This window comes from Rosa rugosa, chromosome 7 (assembly GCF_958449725.1).
Source record: "Rosa rugosa chromosome 7, drRosRugo1.1, whole genome shotgun sequence".
Taxonomy (NCBI): Eukaryota; Viridiplantae; Streptophyta; class Magnoliopsida; order Rosales; family Rosaceae; genus Rosa; species Rosa rugosa.
In genome coordinates this window covers 34,450,541-34,462,429 of record NC_084826.1, presented here as the reverse complement: position 1 = coordinate 34,462,429, position 11,889 = coordinate 34,450,541, and the positions used below count along the sequence as shown (strand labels likewise).

The 11,889-nt window shown below is 38.6% G+C and overlaps 1 protein-coding gene and 2 long non-coding RNA genes across 4 annotated transcripts; 2 read left to right on the top strand and 1 right to left on the bottom strand.

The window, feature by feature from the left end:
* Positions 1 to 76: 76 nt before the first annotated feature.
* On the bottom strand, positions 77 to 806 carry LOC133720216 (uncharacterized). The gene has a single exon (XM_062146427.1). It carries the CDS (start codon positions 721 to 723, stop codon positions 157 to 159), a length of 567 nt encoding a protein of 188 aa, XP_062002411.1. The 5' UTR covers positions 724 to 806; the 3' UTR covers positions 77 to 156.
* Positions 807 to 4,386: 3,580 nt separating this feature from the next.
* LOC133722045 (uncharacterized) lies at positions 4,387 to 7,338 on the top strand. 2 transcript variants are annotated; one of them, XR_009852435.1, is made up of 6 exons: positions 4,387 to 5,048; positions 5,223 to 5,313; positions 5,473 to 6,163; positions 6,353 to 6,450; positions 6,538 to 6,613; positions 6,912 to 7,338. It is a non-coding gene; the product is annotated as an uncharacterized LOC133722045 (long non-coding RNA). The 2 variants fall into 2 exon arrangements; XR_009852434.1 differs by having other exon boundaries at positions 4,387 to 5,313.
* Positions 7,339 to 7,374: 36 nt separating this feature from the next.
* Positions 7,375 to 8,728, top strand: LOC133722046 (uncharacterized). Its single transcript, XR_009852436.1, has 3 exons — positions 7,375 to 7,483; positions 7,599 to 7,670; positions 7,883 to 8,728. It is a non-coding gene; the product is annotated as an uncharacterized LOC133722046 (long non-coding RNA).
* Positions 8,729 to 11,889: the final 3,161 nt, after the last annotated feature.

The following is an 11,889-nucleotide window of genomic DNA, read 5'->3' as shown; positions in this document are numbered from 1 at the left end:
AGGGCAGAGATACCTAGAGGTTTTTACGTAGGTGATGGAAAAACAGAAAAATCCGGCTGTTTGTTTTGGTCCGCAATCACTTTGAAACTTAACTGCTGTAATTAATTAAGTTTGTAATACATGCATGTACAACATTTTTACTAATTGGTATGACTTTCACCTTGAACAAACACCAACAACCTCTTCTGTTATGGTCTCCAACAATGGCTTCTTGGACCTACTCATGGATAATCGATGCATGAACTCTGGGGCCGAGAACTCTTCGATATCATCCAGATTTAGCTTTGGCCCCTTGTCTGAATTCATCTTATTAATGGTGGTTTGATCGTGATCGTCATGATCAGCCGGCCGCACCCTGACCTTGCCACCGGAAAGCTGCCGTTTGGGCTTGTGCATGGCCTTGGGAGTGGCAACGGCGGTGAGGAACAAGGCGGCCATGTCAGAAGATGTGACTGTAGAGTTGAGCCTCTTCATGGGAAACATGACGTAAACGCTGCCCATCTCCAAGTCTTGGTCAGCATTAAGAGCAGAAAACCTCCTGCCCATATGGAGACACTTGGAGTTTACCAGGAAGTAGTTTGGGGTGTCGAGCATCACCTCCGCGGCTTTTACCGGTTCATTCATCTCTCGAACTTCACCGCTCGGAACCACTACTTTGGTCACTTTGCAGTGCTTTCCTCCGCCAGTATTACTTGACAGACTGCAAGAAATGTAGTTGCCCATTTGTATATGCCTAAGATGATCGATGAATGAGAGTTAGTTGCCCATTTATATGTAGGTGAGCGCCTTGAAGAGGGAAGAGGTCTCAACTAGAAATAGATCATGGAGCCAGTTGTATCTGGTTTTGACATTCTTAGTAGAGTCCGCGTTGCGCCATAAACTTGATAATTTAATTAAATGAAGACAAAGTGTATGTGTTGGAAGCTACGTTACAACATTTCCACCCTTTTTTTTTTTTTTTTTTTTTTTCTTTTTAAATTCCTTTATTGTTTAAAATATCAATCTTTTGTAGTTCTAGTGTCCTTGACTTTTTTTTTTCTTTTTCTTTTTTTCCTCTATTTTTTGGAACAGTTAAAAATGTAGCCTTTGTGCTTTCCATTATTAACTGGGTTTATTATATTTTCATGAGAAAAGAAAATATAATTTTTTGGGCTTTATTATATTTTCAGTCTTCCTTGATTCATTGAAATTAATATATGACCCAATTAGAGAAATGGCTTGGGAGCCAAATGTAAGATATGTAGTACGTACTCGTGAATAAGCAGGAAATTTCCCTGTGATATACCCACCTTATAGTATGAACTTTGAATGAAATAGTAGTGTTCGCGTGACAAATAAAATCAATCCTGGCTTTGCATATAATATTTTTTTTTCTAAGTTGTTCTTTAATATTTTGGTTTTGGCGGTGGCGGTGTAGGTTGTACGAGTGATGAGTCTGTGGCGGTGATAAGGGCGGAGGGCCGCGTATGCAGCTCATCATCATATTCTGATTTGTATACTATATCAAAAGCAAGTAGCTGCTGCTGCTGCGTCACGGGATTGTTGGTGTCACATTTCCAAGTAACTTTCACATAATTTTATCCCTCACGCTACTATATATTATTCTATTTGACCTGTTTTAGGTATATTATGTTTGGTATAATTGATTGATTAATTAAGCTCCTAGCTACTTTCCATCTCATACAAACTCATCTTCCTCTTCTTGGACATCTCATATTCTTAATCAGCTTTGAGTGCACTCCACTGGCATGGCATGCGCAGTTTATGGAATATTGAGCTGTTGTACCTCACTTTTAATATTCACAATCGCTCATTTCCCTTCTATTATGTAATGTTATTAGGGTTAGAAAAAAAGACTACAAGTAATTGATGGATCCTCATTTTCCTACTATATTGCTGCATATATTTATATATCTATCAAAGATAAACATTAACGTACTCCACAAACTACTCAAATTATATGATCAAATTTATATGGCCTCTACGAGGCTCCCAAAACCTAGCCGCTTTGGCTTGGTGCTTCAACCATGGAGATCGGTGTCGGTCTCCTTAATTTCTAAGCGGGGTTCCCTCTCCACACCCGACTATTGCTTCTTAGACCCTCACCGTTGATGCTTCTCGGCGACAACCCATGCACGTCTAGATTTGGGTGCTTTCACTGCAATCACACCTTGCCGGGACGAGTTGAAACTAAGAATCTCTAGAGAACAAGAAGCTTTAGAGGTTGAATTCTCTCACACTTTCATTAAAGATACAGAGGCATATTCATACAACTTTATACAACCCTAATTCTAGACTAACAAGGAAAGTAATCAACACACAATTACAATCCTGATTCTATACAATTAGAATAATTCTATTCTATTCCTAATAGTAATCCTAAAATATCTATGACTCACAACACTCCCCCTCAAGTTGGAGCATACACATCTCGAATGCCCAACTTGTCAAGTGAGTCATGAAATGCTTTGACTGATACACCTTTAGTCAAAATATCTGCTAACTGCTCCTCAGTTGGTACAAATGGGAAGGCAATGAGGTTTGCATCCAACTTCTCTTTGATAAAGTGCTTGTCCACTTCCACATGCTTCGTACGATCATGCTGTACCGGGTTATGTGAAATTTCAATAGCTGCTTTGTTATCACAAAACAACTCCATAGCCCTTTTTGGCTTGAACCCCAAATCACGCAATAAATTACGTAACCATAACAACTCACATACTCCATGTGCCATACCTTTATACTCGACTTCTGCACTGGACCTTGCCACCACCTTTTGTTTTTTACTCTTCCAAGTGACAAGGTTCCCTCCAACAAATGTAAAGTAACCCGAGGTTGATCTCCTATCAGTAATACAACCAGCCCAATTCAGCATCAGTATAACCACTCACCTCTAGGTAATGATGCTTTGAGAACATAAGACCCTTCCCAGGAGCTTTCTTTAGATACCGCAGGATCCGCACGACTGCATCCATATGATCCTCACTAGGATTATGCATGAACTGGCTCACCACACTCACTGCATATGCCAAATCAGGTCTAGTGTGACCCAAATAGATTAATCTGCCAACTAACCTTTGATACCTCGCCCTATCAGTCGGGACTTGATCAGGGTACTCCGCTAACCGATGATTCTGTTCAATTGGTGTATCAGCTGGTCTGCAATCTAACATGCCCGTTTCTGACAGCAAGTCTATAACATATTTTCTTTGGCACAAGAAGATGCTGCTACTCCCCCTAGCTACCTCTATCCCAAGGAAGTATCTCAAGTCACCAAGGCTTTCATCTCAAATTCCGAAGCTAACTGCTGCTGCAACCTTCTAATTTCATCTCGATCATCACCTGTGACCACCATATCATCAACATAGATAATTAACGCCGTTACTTTACCCTTCTGATGCTTAAGGAAGAGAGTATGATCCGAGTTGCTTTGTTTGTAACCAAACCGCTTCATTGCCTGTGTAAAGCGCCCAAACCACGCACGGGGCGATTGTTTCAAACCATAGAGCGACTTATTCAACCTACACACGACATCCGTCTTATCAGCGGTCTCATATCCGGGAGGTAGACTCATATACACTTCTTCAGCCAAATCTCCATGTAGAAAAGCATTTTTCACATCCAGTTGCTTAAGAGGCCAATCCAGATTAGCTGCCAAAGAGAGAAGCACTCTGATAGTATTGATCTTGGCTACGGGTGCAAACGTCTCATCATAGTCTACACTATATGTCTGTGTAAACCCTTTTGCTACCAACCTTGCCTTATATCTACTAACTGAGCCATCTGAATCATGTTTAATTGTGTACACCCATTAACATCCAACTGGTTTTTTCCCTTTAGGTAAGACCATCAATTCCCAAGTATTATTCTTCTGTATAGCTTCCATCTCTTCTTCCTGATAAGCTCATAAATGTAAATGATTTTGTATTGATTTCTTCATGTTTTCTTAGCTAGTTTTCCATCTATTTGAGTCATTTACTTTATTTTTATGTTTTGTAGGTGTTATGGAGCAAAGTAGAAGAAAGGAAGCTAAATCAGTAAATCTTCCTGTGCAGATCGATCAGTCAACTTCGACATGAAACTGAGAGCAGCTCAGAATGAACCAGACAGTGAGCTTTATATGGTTGGAAAGCCTTCGATGTCTTGTTTCCAGAACTTTTGACGGTTCATTCATATCATTTTCCTACAAGAAGTTATGGCTGATTTAGTACAGCAAGGTCGGGCAGTCCGAGAATCTGACACTTTGACGGAAATTCATGATTTGAGGCCCGAATTCCTTTTAGAAGCCCACCGACGAGTATTAACTGAATATCTCTGTTTATTAGAGATATATGACATATTTTTATGGGTGAAAATTATTAGGAATCTTAGAGCACTATATATGCCAATAACCTCATCAGACGACAGAGATCAGACGACAGACAGGTTGGTTTCTGTCGTCTGATATATTTTAACGACAGACAGTGTAAAAACTGTCGTCTGAATATAGCAACATACCATGGTAAGTTAGCTTTGAGAATTAGGTTTGTCTTCACACTACAGTTATCTGTCATCTAATCAAAGGAGATAAATTTGATTTCGGTTCGTGTTGTATCTGCTTTTTTTTTTTTTTTGTTCAGACGACATTTATCTGTCGTCTTGTCAAAGGAGATAATTTTTTTTTTGTCATAGCTGTTTGTTTTTTTGGCACAACATGAAGGGATATATGCCAAATTTTAAAGCTATTTCTCTCTCCCCGACAAATTTAACCCTTTGAAAAATTTTCTCTTCCACATCTGAGAAACCCTATCTATCTCACTCTCCCTTAGGCACAGAAGAACCCAGTAGCCCCAACTCAACACAAATTTCTTGGCAGATCTCCCCCATTAAACTCTCCTCTAATCAAAACTGAAAACTCAATCTCCCCCATCTCTCTTCGACAAACATAGAACCCATCTCAATCACTTTTTCAAACCATACAGCCAAACCATCTCAATCCCTCTCACGAGTTCTTGTTGGTGTTGAGAAGATTTCAACGCTTTCAATCCGTATTGTTTCACTATTGTTGGGTAAGCCCTTCGATTCACTGTTAATCAATTTATTTAGAATTTCTTTTGGATTGGGTTTTAGGGTTTTAATTGAAAATTTCTATTCAAATTTGATTTGTGTTTACTGGGTTATATTCGAATTGGGGATACAAGGTTTTCTTTTGTCTGGGTTATGTTCAAATTTTCTTTTCGAAGGTACGATTCGTCTCTGAAATCGGTGAAGGAGCTTAACCAACCCCTGGATTCGAATTGCGGGGTGTTCGTGAATCGGAGAAGGAGATGATAGGTTAGTTAGCATTTTATTTCCATTTTCATTTGCACTTTTCGGGTCATTACCTATCTGAACTTTGTTTTGCTTAACTATCTTTGTTAAGTTTCAGTTTCATGCTTGTTGTTTGCGAGGTTTGATACGTGTATATTTGTATTATGTGCATCTTATTTTCAGGAGAGTTGGAAAACTAAAGGTTGCTGCTCCAGTTGATAAGAGTAGCAAAGGAAAGGCCATTTTTCATTGGTTTTGCTAGCATCTCATTGATGGGTCAATTTAGTTTTGTCATGTTTTATTCAATTCAATTGTGTTTGTGGGTTTTGTAGATTGGATTTATTGAAGATTTTGAAAGCATGTTTCTGAAATCTTGGACAGAAGACCATTTGAGGCAAGAGCCTCTTCTTCTCCTTTCATACTTCCAGAAAGGTCAATTCTTTTTTTCTTAGGCTTTAGGTGTCCCAAGCTATAATGTTTATCATTCTATCTAGTATGCTGATCCTAGTATGGTCTTGTAGATTTGGAAATGGTTATAAATGGTATCCTTCCTGCTTAATTTTTTTTCTTTCTAATTTCATTGTTATTGAGCCCAAATTATTGATTGATCAATAGAAGGGAGCATGCTGATTAGTTGTGTGCTGCTCTATTGTGCCCGACTACATATTCTATGCCTTCTACAGAACTTAGTGACAAATTAACAGTTGTATTTGTTGTGAGTTTTCTCGAATTATATGCACTTGTTTTTCTATAGTGGTACCCTCATAATTAGCTTGGACATGCATGTTGTAGTCATAGTGGAAATTGCCAATATGTTATAATGGACTACAAATAATGATAGAGGGATTGATCGGACTAGTGCATTCTACTAAAGGTTAGTGACTATCTTCATGTCATCGATCACTTACGTTTTTGCAAATATGGTTTCAGTTTTTAATTATGCACTAATTATACACTACTTGCATTCTAAAGGTTACTAAGCTGAACATTTCATTGATGTGGTAAATTGGCTCACTATATGCTAATGTTTTTTTTTTCTTTCTTTTATTGTGACTTGTATCAGCCTCTTCAAGAACCAGAGAAGATGACCAATATTATTCTTCAAGCTCTGAAAACTACTGGACAAAGAGGCATTATCAACAAAGGCTGGGGTTGGTAATTGTAAATCTTGGTTCTCAAGATTACTTTTGAGCATAGTGTATATGTATGCTTATCTGGATATGAAACAATTTATTTTTATCTTCTCAGCAGTACAATCAAATGATTCTGTGTACTTAGTGGACAATTGCCCCCATGATGACTCTTCCTCGGATGCTCTGTTGTGGTAAATTATTTATGTTATTAGTTTATTTTGGTTTAGTACAGATTTTGCTGCACTAGTGCTTACTAGATTCATGCTCGCTACGTGGTTTATTTGTTGTAGTGACATGATCATTAATTCAAATATGACTAACAAAAAAAGGTCTTGAACATTTTCATTTGAAGCATGTAGGAGCAGTTACATGTTGTAATGATAAATTGATGTAGTAGTAATAAATTCCTGTGGTCCATAGTAGTCTACTTGTTTTATAGCAAGAGGAATATATGTTGGTTGATTCACTCTATTATATGGGACACTGCAGGTCAGGAACGTTACCATGGCCTGGCTCCCATGTATTACCGCGATGCAGCTGCAGCTGTTGGTCTATGATATCACAAGCCTGGTAATCATTCAACTCTCCAATTTAGGTTCAGATGTCCTTATGTGTTGCTGGTTTTTGCAAGTTCGTGTTTGTAATTTCACGGAACATTAGACTTTCAAGTTTCAACATTATACAGTCCCTGCAATGGTTCCATTATAAGTATCTGCAGATTATATGTAATCAACTTGAAGTTTTTCTGTTTTTGATACTCTTGAAGCAAAGACTTTAGCATCTTTGATATATAACTTTTGAAAGCAGAATGAGCCACTTGTGACATGCTCATTGTAAGCCTTAAAATTTTATCTATCAAATGATCGAAGACTATGTCATTAATTATCTGCAATATGAGTTGCTTAGACTTTATCTGTCAAATGATACGAGACTCTTTGGTGATTTGTAATATGAGTTATGCACTTTTTAAGTGTAATCAGTTGGATGCATATTGTTTTTCGCTGCATGAGTAATTTGTTTTTAATGAGCTAAGAAGTGGGTTTTTGAATTGCAAAGACAAGGTACATTTGAAAAGTTTTGGAGTGACCACTTTTTGGATTGATATAACTTGAGTAACTAATATTCTTAAAGACTACTAACTCACTCAAGTTTATTTTACTTCTCATTTGATATTAGCAAATCCAACTTTAATAATGTTCTTGGCTGGAAACAAGGCTGACTTGGAAGAGGAGAAAAGTAGGGACTGAGGTATATGCTCACTACTACCTTTCCCTGTTCATTTTTTTGTTACCTCTATTCATGAAGTATAGTCAACTATACATTTGCATCTCGATTGAGTTTTGCAAATGAGTTTTCTGCTTGATACTGTTAATCAAGCAATTTGACTATAAAAGTTTGACTTATATTTCATGTGTTTAGCCCAATGGTAACTGAACTAATGTTGGTTGATGTTGTCACAGAAAAGTAGTCCTCACTTAGGAAGCATAGATCTATCAGGGCAGAAATGGTTAGGAAGTAGAGACGATACGTCGTCTGCAGAAGGCAAGCAGAAAACAAGTAGTGAAGTCTTTGACCATTGCGCAATAGATACACTGCTGATTTCTCATGGGACAAGTACTCTCTTCATGAAGGACCTTTTGAGGAGGTCGGAGCAACGTGTTGAAACTTTTATCAATGGGGTAGATTAGTTTATGCTGTTGTTAACGAACTGTATTTCATGGTTTGAGTATGACTTTCATCATTGGGATATATGATAATACATTGGAAGTTATATGTCTTTTTAAATAATATCAAACAATAGAAAGTTACCAACAACTATGGTTTGAAACAAGTACACACAACAGAAAGATCAAAGATACTTCAAGCATCTACACATTCAAAGGACATTTAAATGTCCTTTTACAACAATAGAGACAATAGATAACTAATAGTGGATGTTGTTTCAATAAAGTTCACACAACAGATTTGGCAAAGAAACATGGAAATTCTACACATTCAGACGACATTTTATTGTCGTCTCGCATTAAAACAGACAATAGATTATTTGTAAAGTCTGTTGCTAGAGTTTGACAACAACAACATTTGACTGTCGTTCTATTTCATATCTAACCACATATACTTACAATTTGTACATATTTAAGCACATTCAGACGACAGATTTTTTTTAGGTGTCTGTCGTCTGAGTGAATTTCTGACGTCGGGCTTTAACCGTCGTCTGAACGTCAATCAGATATCAGCTTACTAGACGACAGATTTTTTGCATATCAGACGACGGTCATTGTCTGTCGTCTGATGAGGTTATTGGCATAGTGGAGGAGAAGCTACTTGAATCCTAAAAGGAAAAGAAGTGAAAATCTCCTAACCTAAGCAATAAAGGGAGGAGACGTTCAGTTTAGACGGGGGTTCTGCCGCACAAGAGAAAGGAGAGAACGACATCTTCTGCCATCATCCAGCCGCCATCCCTTCCTTTTCTTTTCTTTTAGTTTTTGTTTTCTTCATGACTATGTCTAGCTAAATACTTTGGTAGCTAGGGGCGATTTCAAAGCCCCAAACATGTTCAATTCATATTGAAGACAATTCAGTTTTTGGTTTTCTATATTATCAATTGAGTGTTTGTTTCACTGTGTCTACAAGATGAATCTTTGCTTGTTTGTTTAGGTGCGCAACTAAATGAAGAGGTTAGGGTTCTAATGCTAGGAGTAACACTAGATTCGTATATGTCGTGTGTTGATTCCAATTGAGTAGCAAAATGTTTTCTTGAATTACATGTGACTCAAACCCTAGGTTTAGCAAGACTACCAACGTACTTGTGACCCTAGATTTATCCAAACCCTTTCCTTGCTTAATGATTTTGATATGTTAAATTTAGCGAGTCTAGGTTGCATAATCGGAAATAGATTAAGTGGTGAGCTTGTATTCACTTAACGAGGAACTAAGAAAGGGTAATGGGTTAATTCGAGCTTGTGAGTTAACTTCGGGAAAATTCAATTGAGAATTAAGATTCCATAACTGAGCTTTAATATGATTGAGTGTGTTTGGTGGTGGAGAATGAGTCCTTAGCTTTGTTTCTATCAATAGTTTTAAAGTTATAAAATCTGTTTCTGCTTTGTTATCTTACTGTATTCAGTTTTACGTGAATTGTTTCATATATCAAATCAACTCTGATTATTCTGAAATTTTGTATGCGTGTTATTCAATATGTATTTAGTGTCCTGTAAAATTTATAGAAAATTCTATAGAGTCTAGGTTAGTTAATTAATTTATTTTCGTTAACTGTTCAGTAGCATGGTTTAGAGTAGTTTGTGACATTTGATTAGCAGTTTAGGAACAATCTTCAGCGGGTAATGACCCTTGCTTGATCACTATATTACCAGCGATGATATTTGAGTGCAAGGTTTAAGTTGTGCATCTTTAGACGTATCACTTCCATCGCTCTTGACCACTTCGGATCTCTTAGACCATCCTGCACTTTGTTAGGAATAGATACAGAGGAAATCTGATGCACAAACGACTCATATGACTTGGACAACCTATGTGTAGACACATAATTGGCAACCGGGTACCTAGACTTAGCTTTAAGACTGGGTTCATATCTCTTTGGTGGTTTACCCACGAGTAGAATGAAAAGGTAAAACAGATAAATTGGGTTCAGGTATTACCTCACGTTGACCTTCAGGATCTTGGAGAGTTTGGCTCGAGGGGAGAGATGAAGGAGAGGGAGTTGTTCTGTTTTCCAAGGGAGTTGTTATGTTTCCCAAGTCAGATTCTCTAGGGGTGTCGTTCTGTCCTTGAAAAGAAACGACGTCGTCCTGCTCGTTATCCAAAACAACGTCCTGCTCGTTATCCAAAACGACGTCGCTGTCCTGCCCCGTCTCCAGATCACCGACGCCGTCGCTGTCCTTCCCCGTCTCAAGATCACCGACGCCAATCAGTTCATCGTCGCCATCCAGTTCGCGCCGGTCTCTTCCCTCCATTCCCCGCCGCCTATTCCGACCAGAGATGGTCACACTGTCACCCTCCACTTCGCACCGGTCCCCTTCCTCCATTCCCGGCCGCCTACGCCGACCAGAGATGGTCGGGTTCCTCGTTTCTCGTTCGGTGCCTTTTCCTTATATTTCTTTTATGTCTCTTCCAGCTCTTGCGTTGTCTTTTCTTTCTCGTTCTTTTATTTCTGTTCCTTCTTTTCCAGCTCTGTCGTTTTCTTCTCTTTCTTTGTCTTCGATTTCTTTTGCTTCTTTTTCTGCTCTTTCTTTTGCTTCGTTTTCTTTGTCTTCTTTGTCCTTTCTACTGCTGCCACCGTCACTCACTGTCTCTTCAAAATAACCATATTGCTCCCCCTGAAGAGAAGAGTGAGTGGGAGGAAAATAACAGGCGTCCTCGAAAAATGTGACATCCATCATCACATAGAATTTTTTAGTAGGAGGATGGAAACACTTATACCCCTTCTGATGTGTCCCAAACCCAACAAAAACACACTTCAAGGCACGAGGTTCTAACTTCGAGCGTTGGTTCTTAGGAATATGAACAAAGGCAATGTACCCAAAGACTCGAGCAGGAAGATTATGGAAAGAAGGAAGCGATACATGGGACGAAAGGACCTCAAATGGAATTTGATTCTGGAGAACACTAGACGACATCCTATTGATAAGATGAGAGGCAGTGAGAACTGCTTCTCCCCACAGATACTTGGGCATATTTGCACTAAAGAGAATTGAACGAGCAACTTCAAGAAGGTGACGATTCTTACGCTCAGAAACACCATTTTGTTCTGGGGTTTGAGGACATGTGGTTTGATGTATGATACCCTGTGTACAAAGATACTCCTGGAACTCGTTGCTCATATACTCCCCCCCATTGTCAGACCGAAAGAGCTTGATCCGACCATTGTACTGTGTATAAATCATATTTTGAAAATTTTTAAAAGCCGAGAACACAGCATCCTTGGACTTTAGTAAAGCAATCCAAGAAACACGAGTGCAATCATCAATAAAAGACACAAAATAGCGCATGCCAGAAGGAGTAGGATCCCGTGAGGGTCCCCATAAATCAAAATGAATCAATTCAAAAGGTACACGACTTTTATTTGAAATACTTAAAGGGTAGCTAACTCGATGACTTTTGGCCAGAACACAAGTTTCACACTTAAAAGATGACTCTGAAATTCCCAAAAACAAAGAGGGCATAGACTTTCTCATATTACTAAAGGAAGGATGACCAAGACGACGATGCCACAACCAGACTTCATTCAATCGCTGCTCAGAACTCGAAATCAAAGCTACTGGGGCCTTCTTCCCTGGTGTTATCCCTGCATACATCCGATCTAGATGGAACAACCTCCCCCTCAAATCTCCTCGGCCAATTATCTCCCTTGTTTGAAGATCCTGAAAAACCACATACATAGGAAAAAAGGTCACAGAGCACTGAGATTCAGTATTTAGTTGAGGAACAGAGATTAAGTGATGTGACA